This window comes from Cavia porcellus, unplaced genomic scaffold (assembly GCF_034190915.1).
Source record: "Cavia porcellus strain 051 isolate PalLab524CR breed Dunkin Hartley unplaced genomic scaffold, mCavPor4.1 scaffold_5, whole genome shotgun sequence".
In the NCBI taxonomy this organism is placed as follows: Eukaryota; Metazoa; Chordata; class Mammalia; order Rodentia; family Caviidae; genus Cavia; species Cavia porcellus.
Genome location: NW_026947488.1, coordinates 26,945,852 through 26,967,687, shown reverse-complemented (window position 1 = coordinate 26,967,687; position 21,836 = coordinate 26,945,852). Strand labels below are relative to the sequence as shown.

The 21,836-nt window shown below is 43.1% G+C and overlaps 1 protein-coding gene across 3 annotated transcripts in view; it reads left to right on the top strand.

The window, feature by feature from the left end:
• The window catches only part of Asip (agouti signaling protein), a 33,447-nt gene extending 17,577 nt beyond the window's left edge, over positions 1–15,870 (top strand). Inside the window, exons 1-4 of one of the 3 annotated variants that reach the window (XM_063248492.1) lie at positions 3,287–3,378; positions 9,202–9,368; positions 11,334–11,398; positions 14,231–15,870. In XM_063248492.1, coding sequence (XP_063104562.1) covers positions 3,305–3,378; positions 9,202–9,368; positions 11,334–11,398; positions 14,231–14,407 — 483 coding nt within the window. In that variant the 5' untranslated portion in view covers positions 3,287–3,304 and the 3' untranslated portion in view covers positions 14,408–15,870. Of the gene's footprint in view, positions 1–3,286; positions 3,379–5,160; positions 5,303–9,201; positions 9,369–11,333; positions 11,399–14,230 lie in introns of those variants that run through there. The other 2 variants (XM_005002726.3, XM_063248494.1) reach the window with 2 other exon arrangements.
• The last annotated feature ends 5,966 nt before the right edge of the window (positions 15,871–21,836 follow it).

The following is a 21,836-nucleotide window of genomic DNA, read 5'->3' as shown; positions in this document are numbered from 1 at the left end:
CAGGCCTCATGCATTCGCATTATGCATTTGTGATTGGTTCGTTGTCTAGCTCTTGGATTTCAGGTGTGAGTGCTACACTGGCCTAGGGGTGGAGCCAGGATATAATGTAATGGCAGGAAGAAGGTATATCTCGCTCTTTTGCCAGTTCCTGCCTTGCTGTTTGCAGCTGCTATGAACTGCTGCCCCACAGCCTGTCTTGGAGCCAACTGAGTATGGACTAAACCCTCCAAAAACTGTATGAAATAAACCTTTCCTCTCCCAACTTTTGGCATCAGGTATTTTGTCTCAGTGATGAGTAAAGAGTAACTAAGACAGAATTTGGTACCGAGAGTGGGGTCATTTGCTGTGACTACGCCTGACCATGTTTTTTGAGAGGCTTTGAAAATGGCTTGTGGTTGGGGCTGGGGATTTAGCTCAGAGGCATAAGCGCCTGCCTTGCAAGCAGGCAGTCGTGAGTTCGATCCCTGGTACTGATAAAAAAAAAAGGAAAAAGACAAAAAACAAAACAAACAAATCAAAAAGCAGCAGGTCCCAACCTTTGCAGCCTCAAAACTGCAGAAGTGAAAGAATTTGCTCAGAGAAAAAAGCTACAGAGCACCATGCTCCAGAATGGCAACGGAGGACACATGAGGTTCCAAAATGGCAGCAACATAGAGAAGCTTTTCTTCACAATCAGATTCACAGAGCCCAACAATCCAGGGAATCGATCCCTACAGCCAAGAGAGAAAAAAGCCTGGCTACTGCTCCAGATGGCAGCAAACCTTGGCGGCATCCGCATGGTGCTGATTTTCGGTGTAAGAAAAATGCACAAATTCTGAGGGTAAAATGGCTTCCACCTCGATTGCAAAGGATCTGGGAGGCCAAGCAGTGTGCCCCTGAGAGGGTAATTTATAAAGATACAAAGGTGCAATGGAGACCCCAAAAGTTTGGAAAAGCCACAAACATTGGTGATCTAAGGAAAGCTACAAAAAGTGAGCAGAGAAGATTTAAGAGAAAAGCTGCAGGAGCTGAAATCCCTGAAAGTGCCAGGGGGGTGGAATCACCCAAGCCTTTTAGGGCTTGAAACCAGATTGCTTCAAATGCTGGGCATACAACTCTAGGACTTAATGTTCACCCGGCTGGATGTTAGACTTTCTTTGTTTCCAATGCTTTATATTCCCCTGTTTGTAACTTTTGGAATGGTAATGTTTATCTTGTGTCTTTGCATTTCAGAAATGTTTAAACTTGTTTCATTTGTACAGGGGGTTACAGGTAAGAGTTTGCTATAGATTTTAGAGGAGACTTGAGACTTAGACTGTTCAGCAATGCTGATCAGATCAATCACTAAGACTATTAAGACTTTGGCAACTCTTAGAGAAAGACTAAATGTCTTTTATATAAAAGATGTACATGAGTCCTGGGAGCCAGGGATGAAATGTCTTGGTTTATGTCAGTGGCCCCCAGGCCTCATGCATTTGCATTGTGCATTTGTGATTGGTTCATTGTCTAGCGCTTGGATTGGGAGTGTGAGTGCTACACTGGCCTAGGGGTGGAGTCAGGATGTAATGTAATGGCAGGAAGAAGGTGTGTCTCGCTCTTTTGCTGGTTTCTGCCTTGCTGTTTGCAACCTCCATAAACTGCCGCCTCGCCATGCCAGCCTGTCTTGGAGCCAACTGAGTATGGACTAAAACTTCCAAAAACTGTAATAAACCTTTCTTTTCCAACTTTTGGCATCAGGTATTTTGTCTCAGTGATGAGTAAAAAGTAACTAAGACAGTAAGTAAAAACCATTCTTAACTCATAAACTATCCCAAAATATGGAAAGCGCAAAAATGAATATTACAATCGCTAAGGCTACAGATTCAGCTTTGATAAACATTAAGAAATGATAGATAAATAAATATTCAATATCTAGCTGAATACTTGATCAGGTTTAGGAACTGGATAAGCTTAAGAAGTGGGAAAGGCTAAGCTTCATATGCGGATCAGGACCTGCTCAAGCTTGGCTAGAATTTATATTTCCCTATATCAGATCAATCACTAAATTCTAGTGAATGCTGAAAAAAATAAGTTGGAAAGGACTGCGGAAGGCAGGTGGGGATGGCCTTGGTACACTTCTGAGTCTATAGAGTTTGCTTTTCTTTTGTTATGAGGATGAGCACAGCAGAAGAATGACAGGAATTCAGCAGCAGCCTCTTATTTGGTTTTTCTTTTTGCTGTCTCACTGTCCTCATCCCCACACTGTAGCCAAGGGATCTTTTTACAGTGTGATATGATTAAGTCTTTTCCAGATCTAAAACTCTTCATTTGGACTGAGACATAGCTCACTGATGGAGTCCATGCTTAGCAATCATTAAAGAAAGACATGGATTCAATCCCCAATATGCAAATAAATAAAAATAAAAACAAAAATTCTTCATTTTCCATTGACTCAAAGATATTGTCTAGTCTCCTCACCATGATTCCCAAGACCTATCCTGGTCTGGTGTCTGCTTCTATCTCCCTTTACATCTATTTGCCAGCCTTATTGAACTTGTTTTAGTCTTCTGAGGTGCACTCCTCTCTCAGAGTTAGGAATCTCCATGTATATTCTTCTCAGTGTCTGCAATCTTCTAGTCACCTCCTCCATTCTCTTCTCTAACACCACTAACTCCAGCTTAAACCTGTTTGCTTCCCTAACTCCTGCACTATTTTAATATGTCATTATATCCACTTTGTTATAACTACTTATTTAGTGATGAGTCTCTCCTGGGAGAATGCAAGCCCTTGGAGGATCCTTAACATGTCTATCTAGACCTTAATTTGTCGCCCAAGAATGTAGCATAGTGCTTAACCTATAGGGCTAAAAGGAAATAAAGACACCATCAGTGAGAACGAAGCAGTTCATTCTGCTGACTACATCAGACAGGCAGGAGAAATCCAGATAGAGAGAGATTTAGCTTTGGCTAACACTAACCTGACTGATGCTATGTATCAAACACTGTGCTGGATGCTTTATTAAAAGGCTATCTTCACATATTCAATAATCCTCTGAGGCATACATTGAGATTCTTATCCTCTTTGCAGATAGAGAAATTGAAACTCAGTAAGATTAAGTAAAATATCTGCTATGGTTTGTATCTGGATGTACCTCCAAAGTCTCCTGAAGTCACTGGGGCAGGTTTCTAGAGTATGTGATTGATTCATGGTTCAATGCTAGGATTATGGTATGAGTGCTACACCCACCATAGGGTGGATTACCTACCATATAATATAGGGGACAGAAAGAATTTTCTCTCACACTCCTCCCTTTTTGCTCTTGTTTCTTTTGCTGTCTTCTACTACCATGAACTGTTGCTCCTCTGCCATGAGCCACCCTGCCTTGGAGTCAGCTGATTATAGAGTGAAACCTCCACAAATGTGAGCTAAATAATCCTTTCCTTCCTTAATTTTGGGCATTGCATATTTTATCTCAACAATGAGAAAAAAATTAGCCAAGACAAAATTTGGTACCAGAGGATTAGGATGGCTATAGCTGTGACTGTGTGTGACCATGTGGTTCAAGAGCCTTTGGAAATGGTTTGTGGGGAGAGTTTGGAAACATTCAGAGATGATACCTGAAAGAGTAGTGCTGGAAAGCTGGGTGTGGTGTGCATTTCTGTAATCCCAGCACTAATGAGGCTGAGGTAGGAGGGTCATTGCAAGTTGGAGACCAGCCTAGGCTACAAAGTGAGCTCAAGGCCAGCCTGAACTGCACAATGAGACCCCATCTCAAACACACACACACACACACACAGAGTAGTGAGTAGTGCTGGAACACCTTAGGCTATTTATTCTGGTCAGAGCTCAGAAAACTGGAAGGCTGTCAGAAATCCTTCCAGTAAAGACTAGCTCAGGAGGTTTCCAGTGGCAAGGACTATGCTGGCTGTTGTTAGACTCTAGATGATGTGTGTTATGGCTTGGCAAAAAGTTTGTCTTCATTTTTCTCATGTCCAGAGATTTTTGCCTAAGACTGAGATTAAGGGCAGCAAACTAATTAATCTGGCAGAAGAAATTTCAAGGCAGTTGAATGTTGAGGCAGTGACATGGCTATTGTTGGGAGCTTCTAGGCATATCCATGTTGCAAATCAAAGAACCCAGCAGGATGATTTAAAGTATTATGAATTTGGCAAGAAAATAAGCTCCAGTAAAGCTATAGACTGCAAAGATAGAGCTGGCCATCACAAGAAGCAGTCAGTCTCTACCCTTTGCAACCTCAAAACAATAAAAGTGAAAGACTGCTTTAAGATGAAAGCCTCAGAGCATCACGTTCCAGAATGGCAGCAGCATGGAGAATTTGTTCCTCACAATTTGATTCAGAGTGTCCAGTGATCCAGGCACTCAACCCCTACAGCCAAAAGAGATAGGAAAGCCTGGCTACTGCTCCAGCTAGCAACAGACCTTGGCATCATCCGTGTGGTGCTGGTTTTAGGTGCTTGCATAGTGCAAGAGTTCTGAAGTTAAAAAGGCTTCCACTCAGATTTCAACAGAAGGTCAGGCAGCACGCCCCTGAGAGGGCAGTGTGTGGAGCTGTGAGTGTGAAGCCAAAGGTTCAGTGGAGAACCCAGCAGTTTGGAAAAATCAGGAATGTGGGTCATCTAAGGAAAGTTGCAAGGACTGAGAAGAGTGAGCCTAAGAGAGAAGCCATATGAGCTATTACCACCAGAGCATCATAAGGGTGGACCAAGTCGAGGACCATGAAGCTCACAACTTGCTGCAGATTACCTTGGATGCTGAATATGTAACTACAAGACTTAATCTTTGCCCTGCTGGATTTTGGACTCACTTTGTCCCATTCCTTTGTATCCCCATTTGTAACTTTTGGTACGGAAATGTCTATCTTGTGCCACTGAATGTTTGGAAGTGTTCATTTTCTTTTCGATTATACAGGGGCTTGCAGTATCCCAGAAGAGACTCGGGACTTGGACTTTTCAGCACTGCTGAAACTGTTAGGATCTTAGCTATGGATTAAATGCATTTTGCATAAAGGATGTGCGTGAGTCTTTGGGGGACCATGGGCAGAATGTTATGGTTTGTGTCTGTCTCCCCACAATCTCATGAAGTCATGAGGGTAAGCTTCTAGAGTTTGTGGTTGATTCATGGTCCAATGCTGGGATTATGGGTGTGAGTGCTACACCCACCCCAGGGTGGTTAGCCTACATATAATATAAGGGACAGAGTCCTCTCTTGTGCTCCTTTTTACTCTTATTGCTTTTGCTGTATTCTACCACCATGAACTGTTACCCCTGTGCCACATCACCCTGTCTTGGAAATGACTGATTACGGACTGAAACCTCTACAAACTGTGAGTTAAATAAACCTTTCCTTTCTTAATTATTGGCATTGGGTATTTTGTCCCAGCAATGAGAGAAAAGTAACCAAGATGATAACTAAGGCCACAGTGTAATAAATGGGCTCCCTTTACAGCAGCCTGACCAATTTCTAACCTGCTTCCACCAATGCTTAACTTTGTGGAAGCAAGGTTCTCTATGTCTACTACATAAGAAGAGGAAAAGACCCAAATAGCTGGCCCTCATCTTCATTCTAAGTTTCTTAAATTTGAAGGAATTTTCCAGGATTCTTTCCAGGATTAAAATCAAATGTGAATTTTAGAGCAAGTATTAAATGCTACAGTACAACTTCTGTAAACATATGTACACTGCAATCAATAATGATAACTAGTCAGGCATGGGATTATACCTATAATTCCATCTACTCAGGAGGCCGGAGCAAGAGGATCACAAGTTCAAGGCCAGCCTGGGCAATTTAGCAAATCCTGTCTCCAAAAAATAAATGTGTGTGTGTGTGTATGTTTCTGTGTGTGTGTAACTAATATTTATACCAGGAATTTACTGAGTCCTGATCCTGTTTTAACTCTCAGAATACTGGATCACCTCCTATAATGAATAGGATGAGGCCACTGTTCATGATGAACTGAGACTCAGAATGATTTAATGACTTGTCCTTGAAAGAGATCAAGACATGCTATCTCAAAATAGGCAAACTGGTATATTGACTAACTCAAGCTGAAATAACTTGAAGTATTGTAGCTTTGACAGGATCATTTGGCCTCTCTTTCCCTACATGCAGCGAGACGTAAAGACTCAAAAAGAGCAAAACAAACAAATATAAAGACTCTTTTGGCAGTGATGCCTTTCACATAACAATATCAAAAAATAGACTTATCACATGCTAGTAATTGGGGTTTCAATGAACCCAAGGAAATAAACTAAGAAGTAACTCTTATCTTCCACTAACTTTTACATGTCCTCACCCCAATTCCTCCTAATAACATCCATAAAACATGCTACTGTAGTGCAGATAGTCATTTGTCCTGTCATTATTTCACAAATTTATTGTTCTTTGTCTAAGAAGTATAAAAGCATCATGCTTTGGGCATTTCTTTGGACCTCACTCTTATGAAGATTCTCGTGTACCTCTAAATTTAATAAAATGTTTATACTTTCCTTCAGTTAATCAATCTTCATATTAATTGTTTCTAGATTCAGCCAAAGAGCCCATATAAGAATTACGAGGGGGCAGAGGGGCTCTTTCTCCCCTACAGCCTCACATAACTTGCAAGTAGTTGTAAGTAATGAAATCACATATATGTGACCACAGAGCCTGTATTCTTTCAACTACACTGTCCTACCTCCTTTAGACAAAGCACTATGCCTAACAGATGACAATAGCCCATATGAACAATTAAAGAACAATGAAATAGTAAACAATACAGTATTGAGTTTAAGAGCTTGAGGAATTGAGAAAAGGGAGAGCGCCATTTGAGATGGCCTGGTGCTCAAAGAGAAAATGAGCTACACCCCAAATCTGAATGGGGCCCTGGAGGATGCAATCAGGGCAATTGAGAGTAGACAAGGTCTGCGAAGCAAGAACTAAATGGGAGACGGAGTCAGTGTGAAATTTGTTCTAAGTGAGGAACAGACTTCAGGAAGAGGAAATGAAAAATAAGAAGCTGAAGGAAACATAAAGCAAAATGTGGTGAAAGAATATAAAGATTAAGGGGGAAAAGTCAAAAAGAAAAAAAAAAGTCAAACATGGATACCATGATTCTTTACTGAGGGAAGATGGTCATCAGACAAAGATACAGAGTACGATGGAGCCAGATCGGGCACATATTTAACATATGCTAAGACATTTTATGTACTTTGTGAGTAAGTGAAGCTAAGAGAGGTATAATTTAAATGGTACATAGGGCTTAAGCGCCTGCCTTGCAAGCGCATGGTCGTGAGTTCAATCCCTGGTACTGATTGAAAAAGAAAAATCAATTTAAATAGTACAGGTGACTCTGGTCAACACGTCACACAAAGAGTATCTGCTATGAGGTGAAGAATTGGGGGCTGGGGGCTGCTATTCCCTCAGCCTATCTCAGTTCCTATGCGTCTCTCACAGTGTGAGTCTTCTGCCATGCTGATCTGTGATCTGATGTGAGAGAAAGAAAATTTTTTCATACAATATTTATCCTCAAGGAAAGTAAATTTATTCTGCAAAATGAAAGGAATAAGGAGAAGAGGAAGAAAAAAGAATTGGAGTGGGAGCAGACATGATTTGCCACGCTGTACAGTTTGTTCCCCTGATTTTAGACCTAAACCACTTATAGGAGGTAACTCCACTGCAACTGACAAGGGAAAATATCCTTTAGAAAGTTGATAAGGGGCTGGGGATTTAGTTCGGTGGCATAAATGCCTGCCTGTAAGCACAAGATCATGAGTTTGATAGAAAGAAAGAAAGAAAGAAAGAAAGAAAGAAAGAAAGAAAGAAAGAAAAAGAAAGTTGATTAGAAGAAAACTATAGGGGCTGGGGATTTATCTCAACGGCATAAGCGCCTGCCTTGCAAGCAGGCAGTCATGAGTTCAATCCCTAGTACCAAGAAAAAAGAAAAAGAAACCTATAAACTAGTTTAAAACAAAAAAGAAAAACTTATGGCATATCTGATAAGCTTAGATATAGTGTGGTCTTCAGCCCAGTTCTTTTTTTTTTTTTTTTTTTTTTTTGCCTTTTTCATTTTTATCAGTACCAGGGATCGAACTCACGACTGCCTGCTTGCAAGGCAGGTACTTATGCTGCTGAGCTAAATCCCCAGCCCTTCAGCCCAGTTCTTAAAGAAAATTTGTGGCCAATTTGTAAAAGACAAGTGTCCAATGACAAGAACATCTGAAGAAAGAAGAGTGGGTACTGGGGCTGAAAGGTGTAGAAGCTGGACTTCAAAAGGTCAGAATTGTCCTCCCCAGCTTCAAAAACCTTGTAATAAGAATACAGACCAGCTGTTTGGGGTCTCTCTTTCTGCAGTGGAATAGACATGCAGATAATTAACTCTAATCAAGCTGAGGGCTGGGAGAAGGAAGCTAGAAATTTTCCAAGCTACTGTGAAAGAAGCCCAAGAATGGAGAAGACCAGTATAAGCAAACTGTTTTATTCTTTTCTCCCCAATCAATACCTTACGACTAGGGTGGAGGGACCTTGAAAAAGTAGTCCCAGTTTTTCCAAGACTAGAAGGAAAATAGGAGAGTAGAGGATAAGGAGTGGGCATCCTATACTCAGAGAATGGGATGCTATTGAAACTGAGCCAAACCCAGACATTCAAGGAAGACATCCACTCTGAACTCCACCTGCCTCCTTTCTAGCTAGCTAGCAAATAAACCCAGTTACTTTACGCCCATGGGCCAGTCTCCTGCCACAAACTGTACCTGCATTTGTCTCCCTTGTGTGTAGGAATCTGGTGTGTAAGACAATATACACTCTTGTCTGAAGGAGCCACTTATTACTGCTTTGTTTTCACTGTGCCTTAGTTTATTAGCTTTATTCTCTGCACCTTAGTAAAATCTCTGCCACTGTCAGGCACAGTTGGGGGGCCTTTCAGTAACTCTTCCCAGGCCGAGGATCTCCTGGGGCCACTGATTTTAAAATACAACAGTCAGTACTCCGCCCTCTGTTCAGCAGAGACCAATGCAAAGCATATTTTTCTCTCTTTACTTCAATCTCCCTCCCTTGATATTCTCTCTTCCTCTCCCCACCTCTTCTTTTCTCTCTTCCTTCATCGCTACCCTTCTCTATCCTCTATCTTTTCTTGAACATTTACGGGTCAGCAACAGAACCACCCAAAAAAACCCAAAGAAACAGGAAGGCACATCCTCTTGCCACTACCTGTGGTCCACCTGCTACCGGCCCCTTCTCTGTCCCATTCAGGCCTCTTGGGATGGATGCCACCCGCCTGCTCCTTGCCACTCTACTGGTCTTATACTTCCTCACTGCCTGCAGCCACCTGCCACTTGAGGAGAAGCCCAAAGATGACAGATACCTGAGGAGCAACTCCTCCAAGAACTTCGTGGATTTCCCCTCAGTCTCTATTGTGGGTAAGTATCTGGATCTGGCCCACTGGGCAGAAGGGATGAAGGGTGAATGTCAAGCCTGTTCCCCAAGCTGTTATTAGGTTTCATGGCCATATTCCTGGTGCCTCTTTGCTCATTCTGAAAATAGTCCCAGGGAAATACATTAAGTGTTCCTTGGTTCATTTGGTTTGGGAAAATTTGCATACCATCAATCTAATAGAACTTAGCATGTTAGCCTCAAGTTAAGATGTTTGGTGCACTTGGTTTAACTTATCACTTCTGAAACTAAGTAAGTCACAGAACTCATCAATGATAACATGCTGGCCGAGCGTGGTGGCTCATGCCTGTAATCCCAGCACTCAGGAGGCTGAGGCAGGAAGGTTGTTTCGAGTTTGAGACCAGCCTGGACTACAAAGTGAGCTCAAGGCCAGCCTGAACTACATAGTGAGACCCTGTCTCAAAAAAAAAAAAAAAAAAAAAAAAGATAACATGCTGGAGGAAATGCTGCAGAATATAGCCAAATCTAGAATGAACCAGTTCTGCCATTCCAGGACTTAGCAAAAACTGTAACAACCATTAATGGTCTTCTAAATTGCTGGGAATAGAGATATATGACATTAGACCCAGCTGGCTCTGTTTGTTTGTTTGTTTGTTTGTTTGTTTTTAATTTCATAATTTTGAAGCAAGTGAGGCTTGGCCAGGACTTAGCTCAGTGGTGTAAGTACCTGCTGGCAAGCACGAGGTCGTGAGTTTGATCCCAGTACCGAAAAAAAGAAAGAAAGAAAGTTTGACAAAGAATTGAGGCTTATAACAGTTAAATAACTTGCCTGAAATCCACTTCTTAATTGGCAGAGCCTTTTCAAACACAGATGAATTCTGCATTTAATCCCAAATATCCTTTTATTGCCTTGGTTCTCATTAGAAAAAAGAGGATATTTTCTAGACATATCAGGGAAGTAAAGGCAGGCAAGGGAAGGAGCATCCACATTCTGTCACCAACTTTTGCCAGACATCTCACTTTTTAAAATATCACATTTAAAATATATACTACATTTATCTCCTCAAAATGAATAGTAAAGAACCAGGCATGATGGCACACATCTGCAATCCCAGCCCTCAAGAGGCTGAGGCAGAAGATTTTCACAAGTTCAAAGCCATCCTGGGCTGTACAGTGAGTTCAAGACCAGCCTCCACTAGATAGCAAGGCTGTGTCAAAAAAACTAAAACAGGGCCAGGGATTTAGCTCAGTGGTGCAGCGCCTACCTAGCAAGCATGAGGTCCTGAGTTTGATTCCCAGTACAAAAAAAAAAAAAAAAAAAAAACTAAAACAAACAAAAAAATGAGTAGTATAGTCTTTTCTGCAGAAAAAAAAAAAAACTGAATCTCAAAGAGGTTAAGTAGATTACCTAATTCTACATAGCTGTTATATGGCAGAGTCAGGATTCATATTAGATCTGCTCAGCTCCAAGCTCTAAGAAATAGAGGACACTGAGCCAATTTTCATAATGCCGCGGTGCCTTTGTACCTGCCAGATTAAAGACTAAAGAAGTAGAGAGAGTACAAAAGCAGCCAAGAATGTAGCTCAGTGGCCTAAGCACCTGCCTGGCAAGCATGAAGTTGCGAGTTTAATCCTTGGTACCACCAAAAGAAAAAAAAAAAAAAGACTAAAGGGGGCTTTGGGGTGACTGAGTGGCCCACAGCTATCAAAGTCAAGGGACCAGGCCTCTCAGAGAGGCCTTAGGCAGGTCCTAGGACCTCCTTGGATTTCCTGTTTGCCCTCCCTCAGAGGACACTGCTTTCAGTCCCTGGCTCCAGCTCTGCAGCTAGGCTAACAAGAACCTGCTGGCTTTAGTCCCGCAAAGTGATTCATCCAGCCAACCCCTCCTCCTCTTCCACCCAGAGACTTCCCAGGGCCCCCTCTGCTCCTATTTCACTACAGCTCAGGGTCCCAGAAACATCTGGCTTTGCTTCTTCTGTCTCTCTTTGAAGCACTGAACAAGAAATCCAAAACATTCAGCAAAAAGGAAGCAGAAAAGAGGAAACGATCTTCCAAGGTAGGCCTGAGAGTGCTCATTGTGGGAATGGGTTGGATTTAAAAAGGGGTGGACCTGCAACCTGTGGTTTAAAATTAAATGAAAGATTTTCTAAGCCGGACGTGGTGGCTCACACCTGAAATCCTAGCACTCAGGAGGCAGAGGCAGGAGGATCTTTGTGAGTTCGAGACCAGCGTGGGTTACAAAGTGAGCTCAAGGCCAGCCTGAACTGCACACCCTGTCTCAAAAAGACAAAAAAAAAAAAAAAAAAAAAAAAAAAGAAAGAAAGAAAGATTTTTCTAGGCCTACATTAGCCAAAGTACTGAAAACTACCTGAAGGCTTCCTGGCTTCGAGCCATGAGCTAAGCCTTCACAGAAGCCTAAAGATCCAAAGTTCACCAAGTAAAATAGTTCATCTGCTAAGAAGCAGATTCTGATAGCAAAAATTTTACCATCATTCATTCTTTTGGATGAATATGATGTTTCTCAAATCTCAGATTTTTCAGAACCACCTCTACAACTTTTATCGTATCTTTGTTTTATCTATTTAAAATCAAAATTTGGGCTGAGGATTTAGCTCAGTGGCTCAAGTGCTTACCTGATACGCATGAGGTTGTGAGTTTGATTCTTGACCAAAAATAAAAATAAATAAAATCAAAACTTAAAAAAAAAAACTATGATAGAAAACCAGTATCACTATAAATAGATGGTAACTACAAAAAAGGGAAAATAAAGCATAGTGAAATCTCACTAGGTGGTATGATAGCTTGCCAAAGGGTACAAATCTGAATTATGCTATAGAAAGTGTTGAAGAAGCATTTAGGACACGTCAACACTAAATTCTCAGGTTGAAACAGAAAAAATCCTTTCTTACTGTATGATTCAGGGTCATTTGATATTCAGGTGCAACCTAAAGTCACACATTATAACACAGGTTCCCACACTTTGAGAAGCTAGAGCGAGGTGCTGTTGAACACATTATTCCTGTTTTGGGGTGCCTCAGTCTATCAGATCAGCTGCAACCAGAGCAGGAAGCCCTGCACTAGGTATTGGGAGATAAGACCTGGCACACTGATCTTGAGGAAGTCCCTGCTCCTCTCTAGGCTTGTTTTGTTGGCTGTAAAAGTGAATGAGCAAATCAGATTACTGACAGGAAAATACAAGGGACAAATACATTTACATAGGAGGCACTGGGAATAGAGGAGGAAGCAAAAGAGATATCCCTGTTCGCATGGAGTTTACATTCTTGTGGAGGAAACCCAGGTAAATAGCAAATAAATGAGTAAAGTAAGTTCAGATGATAAATGTAAGGAAATAAAGCATGAATGGAAGGATAAAGGGAAGAATCTTCAGAGAAGGCCTAAGAAAGCTTTTGTTTTTAGACTGTACTGGGGATTGAACTCAATGATCTCACACTGTTACATCCTCAGTCTTTTTTTTATTCTTTACTTTTGAGATAAATTCTTCCTACTTGCTGAATTACCGGGGCTGGACTCAATTGTGTCCTTCCCTCAGCTTCCCAGAGCGCTGGGATCTCAGGCACATACCGCCACACTGCTAGGAAGCACATAGAAACAAAACCGCAGTGATTTGGGCATCAACGTCCAACAGAAACAATATGTGCCATATATATTTTTGTGATTTCAAATTTTCTACTACTCATATTTTTTAGAAGTATTAAGAAAAGTTACAATTATTTTTAATATTTTATTTAACCCAATATATTCAAAATACTAACATTTCAATATGTAATCAGTCTTGGGTTAGAAATGCCGTTGAGTGTACAGTGCTTGCCTAGCACGCACGTAGCCCTGGGCTCAGTATCCAATACCGCAAAATCAAAAACGTGTAAGGCATTTCAAAAGTGATTGAAATATTTTTTTCCTTTTTCAAGCTAAGTCTTTGAAGTCTGTGGATAGCTGACACAGCACATCTCAATTACTACACTAAAGTGAAATGTGGTCTTAACAAAACAATAAACGCGTTTAACAGGAGAAAATTTTTACATTGCTTCAATTTTAAAGTAAATAAATAGAAAAATAGGGGGCTGAGGGTTTAGCTCAATGGCGTAAGTGCCTGCCTGGCAAGTGCAAGATCCTGAGTTTGATCCCCAGTACCAAAAAGAAAAAAGAAAAGAAAAATAGGTTCCTCAGTTGACAGCTATACATAATATTCAACAGCCACACACATGGCTACAGCTGCTAGTGTTGGAGAGCCAGCAAGACTGCTCCCAGGCTAGGAGACAAGCTCAAAGGTCCCACAGAAGAACTTTATTGGCTGTGTTGGGTCACAGAAGGCCAATGGGGCAGAGGTGTAAACAACCTGAGAAGTGAGCAAGGACCAAAAGAAAGTTTGTATTTTACTCTAAGTGCAAAGAGAAATTACTGGAGTGCTTTTAAGCAGGGACAGGATGCAATCCTAAATCTTTCATGAGGTCCCTTCAGCACACAGGAGGATAAACTGTAGGTGCCAGAATGACAGAGGGTCTGGCCCAAGGTTGCAGCATGGGAGGAAAAATGGGAGTGGGGGCGGGGGTTCCGAATGTATTAAGAAAACAGAACTGAGAGGGATCGAGAGTATCCCGGAAGCCAGAAGACTAAAACAGTGCACAGTTAAAACTGGAGCTAAGTGGGGTCCCTTAGGAAAGATAAGGGCCAGCACTGAGCCATGTAAGTGTGGGTGGGGATGGAGGCGGAGGATTTGGGGAACCATCTGGGGGAGCGGGAGACTGTTGGGATGTCCCAGTGCATGATCGGGTCCAGGCCTTCCACCACCCGAGGAATTTCCAGTCAGAGATAGGAACGGACAGGGCGGGCGTGGACGACTCGCACAGCCCCCGCGTCTCCTCCACAGAAAAAGGCTTCGATGAAGGAGGTGAAGCCGCCCCGACCCCCGCCGCCCGCGCCCTGCGTGGCCACCCGCGACAGCTGCAAGCCGCCGGCGCCTGCCTGCTGCAACCCCTGCGCCTCCTGCCAGTGCCGCTTCTTCGGCAGCGTCTGTTCCTGCCGCGTGCTCAACCTCCACTGCTGAGTGCGCCCGGTCCCCGCAGGGGCGCGGCCGGGACGCGGCTTCCGAGGTCCAGGGGGCGCTGCTGGGCCTGGGGATCGCTCACAGACGTGGCTTTCCGTAACTCGGTGCGGGCGTGGCCACGGGGTGGGCGTGGCTACAGGGGTTGGCGCGGAGCTTTCAGGAGGCGGGGCTTCAAAGAGAAGGGGCTTTCGCTAAAACCAGAATATAGCATCTGAAGCTGCCGCTAGGCGTGTGGCAGTTCTTTACAGGACCACAAAGCTCGCGATCCCTTCGCCGAGCCCTCTTCACCTGCAAGTCGCACGTACGGCCCACGCCGTGCTTTCCCGGGGTTAGGGACCCAGGTTACCCACGCTCCACAGCTGCAAGCGTGGTATTCTCTTCTCCAGGTCCTGCGGCCGGGTTCGAGGCTGCCCCCTGCCTTTAAAACTGGGAACACCGAGGCTGGGTCCAAAATCAGGGAAGGCAGGCTAGACAGACGAGCCATTAAGGAACCGCTTTTCAGTTTTTCACCCTTTCTTCTTCTATGGAGTTCCCCTCACTGGGCCCCTTTCCCCTCAAAAGAAAAAAAAATGTTGGAACTGCACGCGCAAGCTCACCGGGTGGTTCCGATGGTGAAGAGAGGGTGGCTGCTTTTGACTGGACCTTTCCTCACTTGCGACCCCAGCTATTATCTGGAAAAGAGGCAGTGGACCTGGGCATAGTGAGTAGGCAGCAGTCGTACTCAGTTATCTGGGGCCCGTTGCCAAAAAATATTCCAAGCTGTTTTCTGAAATTCTGCGGACTTTGGATGCAGCTGTCACATCTTTGGAAGGGCAGCGTAGGGGCGATCTGGGACACTGCTTTGGGAAGTGGGGGCTAGGAGGTCTGGGCAGGGACTTAAGGAAGGGCTAGTCAGGGGGAGGGTCACAAGCTAAGAGCTCCAGATAGCATCATCTACTTGTTCTGCCAGACTGGACACCCTGACAGGAAAGAAGAAAAGCTAACATACCACCCATCAGTGGCCCCCTAATGACAAGAGCTGTTGCCCAAGAAATCACTATAGTTGCAGTACCGGATGATAAAAGAGGAGGGGGGACTATCTGACAGACAGGCTATGAGGCAGAAGAAATGTGGAGCCCTTACCTCAGCCCTAGAATCTATCTTTGAGGGTAAAGAGTGGGGCTCAGGGCCCCCTGCAAGTCCACGTCTCTATTCACAATTTCCCTTCTTTCAAATCCCAGGAGAACTGCTTCTTGCCAAGAATCTTTTCCCAACTGGATACCCGGGTTGTGACTGTAGTGGCATGATAACCACGAGGTAAATACCTCTTTCCTGTGAGACCCTGGACTGAATAGAGTGGCAGTCATCTGAATGCACATAAGAAAAGATGGTACTCTAGGCTAGGCTGTAAACACAGTTCTGTCCCCTGTGTCTTTATGTCTATCTGGGCTTCCATTTGCATGGCTATAAAATAGGAAATAATTTGTGTTGTTGTTGTTATACAGCAAACAAGAAGCCCCACACAGAACACAACACACCTTTAATAGAAAAACACACATCCACACAGAAAAGCTGCAGTTGGTTGTTTTGTTTTCTGTCACTTAGGCTGCAAGCCCACTGGGCAAGAACCTTCTGTTCCCTGGACCACAGCTGCTGCTGAGTAAATGTCATTAGTAAGGAAAGTATTAGAAACAGATTCCAGCAACTGCTTCTGTGTTTTCCAGCACTGTTGACCAACCAGGCACCATTTGACCCTCAGGCCTGAGGCTAGGGATAGAAACCAAAGACTCAGCCCATTAGTAATGAATCCATTTAGCTGCCAATCTAGACAGCCACATGGAAGACTAATCCATTCATTCATTCAACATACATGTACTAAGCACCTACCATAGGCCAAGTGCTACAAATACTGTGGTGAGGGAATCCAACATAGATGCTCTCTCCCTACAGAGTTTATGGTTCAATGGCCCATGATTAGTACTAGAACCATTCTTAGCCTATGTGGTCTCTTCCCTCAAACTCTTAGTTCTTATTTCTGTTGACCCAGATCCAGGTTAAGTATTTATGATCCAAGTTCTCCTTCAGTTTCCTCCACATTTTCTGAATTTCTCCTCAAGCCTTAGGAGAGAGCCCTGAGAGCACAGTTCTGAGCCTCTGCAAAACTCTACCAAGCAGCTATCTGATAACCAAAGTTAAAACTCACATTTGTGGCTCAGAATTATAGTTTTATTGTTATGATGATTTGGGTACTCCATCTCCATCCACAACACAATTCTCTCTCTCTCTCTCTGTGTCTCTTTCTGTCTCTATCTCTCTGGCACATACTAGGCAAAAATGCTCTGCCACTTACCTACATCAGCCCCCAAATCAATTTTTTTTTTCTTTTTCCTTTTTATCGGTACCGGGGATCGAACTCACAACCGCCTGCTTGCAAGGCAGGCACTTATGCCGCTGAGCTAAATCCCCAGCCCCCCCAAATCAAATTTTAAGACAATCTCATTATGTAATACACATTACAGCATTTTTTAATTAGTAGAATGTTATAATGATGCACAAAAAAACAGTGAAACCAGAAATTAAATATTAACAGTTGTTCTCCAACATCAGTCCCAGCAACCAGTTTGTCTTTTGTTTTGTTTGCACAGTATGGAGGAACATTTAAATCACACAGAGAAGTTATAAAAAGGTTTTAAGAGCTTACCCTGAGACCTCAAAACAACCTTCTGTTAAACACAAACAGTAAGGGGTATCCTACAAAATTTGGTCCAGGTGTCTTCCAGTGTGTTAAAATTTGGTGCACAGCATGTTTAAACATGCATGTTTTATTACATCTTTTTTAAAGTAGAAATTGCACTTATGATTTCACAAAAACATTATATATTCCTTCTTGAATTATGGACCATAGGTCAACTTAATTGGCAACTGCTGGGTCCTTAATCTAAGTTCTTCCATATGTTTGAGCAACCACAGATCTAGCACCACTATCCATGATCAGGAAATTACTGCTGTCTTTAGGAACTTTATGAAGAGATTTAGCTCCAACAGCCAGTTCCCATGTGTGAAGAAAATAGGGTAAGTGAAGAAAAGCATGTGACTTGAACTGCATTAGCCAAACCATCTGCAGTAAATTTCAGATTAATCCCCAGTAGACTTGTTACTCTCTTCTTCCATGGGCCAAGGGTATAGCAGTATGTGTTTTGAAGAAATGATACAGAAGAAAAGGAATGTATTTTATTTATTTTGAAGTTTTCCACTTTAGATAGCTTTTTGATGACAGTTTGCATTGAAACAATAGCTAATTACCAACTCTCTCAGCTGGATGTGAGAGCTGAAAGAGTCTGGGAGGTGGCACTTCCTGAATGGTGGTGGTAGTGATGCCTGTACCATCCTGCTGCCTGAAAAGCCCAACAGATAGCTTCATTTATTTGAATTCTGAACATTTTCATACTGTCCAGGACTGTTCTTTAGAATTCCTAACTGGCTGTGTAGACTACTACAACATCACAACTCTTGAGTCCAAATGCAGTCCACTAGCCCACAGTAAACTCCTGGAATCACTCTTGCATCATACCAGATTTCTAACAAAAGTCCTAAAGTCTGGAACAATCTGACGCACATGAATGTCCTTGAGTGCATTTGGAGAACTAATCAATGACTGACCATGCCTGGATCACATGAGCAAATGCTCCTGGCTGCCTTGACCGCCTCAAACAGATTTTCTAGCTTTGTCCCCTAGTCTTCAGGGTGTCTCAGGGATCAGAATCTGGGCTTTTCTGTAAACTGAGACCTCCTAAGCAGAACTGACCACTCTCTGCTGCCTCCTGAAGTTTTCACCAGCATAAACAGCTCCCTACACCCTTTCCTGGGTCTTACTCCATGCTACCTCCAAGCTTGCTAAGACCACCACTTCTGTGCCAGACAGGATTTGAAAGATCTTAGGGAGTAGGGACTTTCCATCACAACCTGACACATGGGGTCATGGAGCTTGATGTCCAGAGAAGAACCCTGATACAGAGACAGGCGAGATGCCCAGACTTTCAGGCTGACTTTGGATAAGTCAGTTATATTCTCTGGACCTCCATCTCTTCTTATCCAAATTCTAGCTTTTGCTCAAAGGATGTTTTAACTGTAAGATCTTTCCTAGTTCTAGGATTCTATAATTTCTCCAAAATATTTTCTAAGTATTCTAACTTCCTTGTCCCTAAAACAGGCATCTTGTCCCCAGGTGCCTGATATAGCCCTTAAAACTCAACATAAAACTCTCTACATATAAGAATGCTCTGAGCTGGTATTTCTGTCCCTGTCCCAAGAAACATGACTCAGCAGCAGACCCAGTTCTCCTCCTTCCAAACCTCCAGCCTTGTCTTCCCTTCTCCCTTTTCAGGGAGTGAGGGGGAGGCAAGACACGATACTGCAGGACTCCAACCAGTATCTTTCCCCATGAAGCCTTGATGGGGAGCTAAGATGTCAGGAACAGGGGTGAGGGAGCACAAGACACATCTTTCATTGTGAGCACCTGCTCAGTGTCACACGTCACACATCAGGCAGACCTTAGATCAGAGACACGTCTGAGACCAGATGTGAAGGGCGACAAGAGGTCTAAAAGAAAAAAAAAGCAAAAAGTTCTGAGGACATCTCCAAAGAGGAAAGGAAAAGCTAGGATAACAGAAACCAGAACCCTGGACAGACTAGAGGTGCGGGGCTCCACGGGATCTCACAGAAGGGAACATCTGGAAAAGTGTTTCTGTGTCTAGATGGAGACAGATTTGACAGAAAGGAGGTGCAAACACATGGATGGGGACTGTCTTTGTTATGTTTTCCTCCCTGCTGAGACAAACTACCCAACACCCAAAATTAAGGAAGAAAAGGTTTATTTAGCTCAGTGTGTGGAGGTTTCAGTCTGTATTCAGCTGGCTTCAAGGGTGGCGTGGCACTGGTAACGGTTCAAGGTGAAGCAGAAGACAGCAAAGCAACAAGAGCAAAAAGAAAGGGAGTCTCTTTTCCTCCTTTATATCACCAGCAGGTCACCACTCCCTAGGGAGAATGTAGTGCTCTCACCTTCTCTGTGCACCCTTATTTTTTTTTTTAACTTTTTATCGGTATTTGGGATCGAACTCACGACCGCCTGTTTGCAAGGCAGGTGCTTAAGCCGCTGAGCTAAATCCCCAGCCTCTGTGCCCCCTTCTTGCACAGGATGAGGATGTTTCCTAAATAAGAACCTGACTGCCTGCTGAGTTGCTAAATTTCTCAAGTTGACACAATGTATCAACCATTACAGGATCCTTTAGAGGAAGTGGCATAACTGCTGTGCAATTAAACTTGCCTGGCGCACATGAACAGCTTCCACCTCTTTTTTTTTTTTTTTTTTTTTTTGTCTTTTTCCTTTTTATCGGTACCGGGGATCGAACTCACGACTGCCTGCTTGCAAGGCAGGCGCTTATGCCGCTGAGCTAAATCCCCAGCCCCCTCCACCTCTTTTTTTTACCAAGTCATCGTTCCAAAAGTCACTGTGCTAGAAAAACTGAGGTGAGGCTGAATAGCACTCTCTTCTGGCAACTTTGTCTTTAGGGGAGCTGGGCTACAGTCCCAGTTACTGGCTTAAGTGTTGCGGATTTGAAGTTACCGGTCTACCTAAACCTGAGCCAGCATGTAGAACGCACTAGGATTGTTTTTTCATACTTGGATTTTTAATCTGAGTCCAATCAAATGCAAAAGCCCGTACACTTTCATGGCACCCATTTCCTGATATACAACACAGGAACTGAAATCTCCACAAAGATCTCGTCAAGAATAAGTAAGATCATATCTAAAAGATGCTTAGTAAGCACAATGCCTGGCACACAATGGGAAGGCAGGAAACAGTAGTGGTTATTGTACAGATCTGATCCATTGTCCATTGTGACCACTGACGTGATCAGTTGAGAAGTAGGTTGCTGGCATTTGGCACTAATAATAGTTGAATTACCAAAGTATAAGTTATTTTCAGCAGTCATATATATCCATGCAACTTATGTCTTCAACTATTGACACGGAGTAAAAATGTTTAAGGGCAGGACATTCCAATAAGCATCTAAGTTCAAAGAACCAGTTTTCAGCTTATTGTGCCTCTCTGACCAGGGGCTACTGAGTGGATTTTGCTTGACTCACAGAGTTTGCTTGACATTTTTTTTTTGGTACTGGAAATCGAACTCAGGACCTTATGCTTGCCAGGCAGGTGCTGTATCCAACTTCACATCTTAAAGTCCATACCCACTGAACTTTTAAAAATACAGGAAACAAGGCCTTTTCTATGTCACTCAGATGCATCTGCACTCAAATAGAGTACATTACAGTGTAAGACATGGGCAAGGGAGTGCCACATAGTTGGACTTAGTCAAGAAAGCTTATGACTGAGGAATGGTCAATCTTACCCCCTGGTACCTCACATTCCCTTATTTTGCAGCTCTAAATGCTTCAACTTGGAACACAGAAGGAACACTAAAGTATTAAAGACAGCCCTGGGACAGGAAACACAAGGGCAAAGGGCAAATAAACTCCTAAACCCTTAATCTCTAATCCTTAACCTCCCAACCCCATTAAAAGTATAGTACACATTTCTTCCTGCCTTTAAGCTCTTCAAATAATAAGGACCTGGGGCTGGAGATTTAGCTCAGCGGCATAAGCGCCTGCCTTCCAAGCAGGCAGTCGTGAGTTCGATCCCTGGTACCGGTAAAAAACGAAAAAGACAAAAAAAAAAAAAAAAAAAATAATAATAATAATAAGGACCTGATGGACCACAACACCAGATGCACAAGAGTCAGGGTGTCGGCACCATTTCTCCAAAAAATAAATGACTCCTGACCAATATCTTTCACAGGAAACTCCTTGTCCTTCACAGCAAACTTAACCCTCCGTATAAACCTTGCCCATCACAGCAAACTCGGTAAGTCTGCCCCTTCCTCTGTTCAGGGGGCAGGCTGGTTTCTCTTTTAATCAGCGGTTATTAATCTTTCTGCTCAAGTGGAAGTCCCATTAAAGCCTTACCTGCAGCTGTGGTAGAACCCTCGTGTAGCATGCATGAGACCCAGGGTTCAACTACAGTGAGAGGGGTGCTTTCCTACATATTGTGATACTCTAACCCAGTCCCAGCTACTGCCTTGTCAAAACTTGATTCCTTAAATGAAACAGGCTTAACACTTCCCATGTCTCACATGAGACTATGATCCTACATTCAGATCAAACTGAGTGTGTCACCAAGTATCACTACGCAAGTATCACAACTCTGAAAGGTTCTATTAAGTGGGGATATTCTAGGGCTCTGTGCTATTCAAGAATCCAAACCAAAGGCCTCCAAAAAAAAAAAATCAAAGGCCTCACTGTGACACTCAAGACCTTTCCTTCCTGTTCTCCAGGGCACTTTTCCAGCCTTCTCATGGCTGCTCCTAGATTACAGCCAAAAAACTCCTCCCAA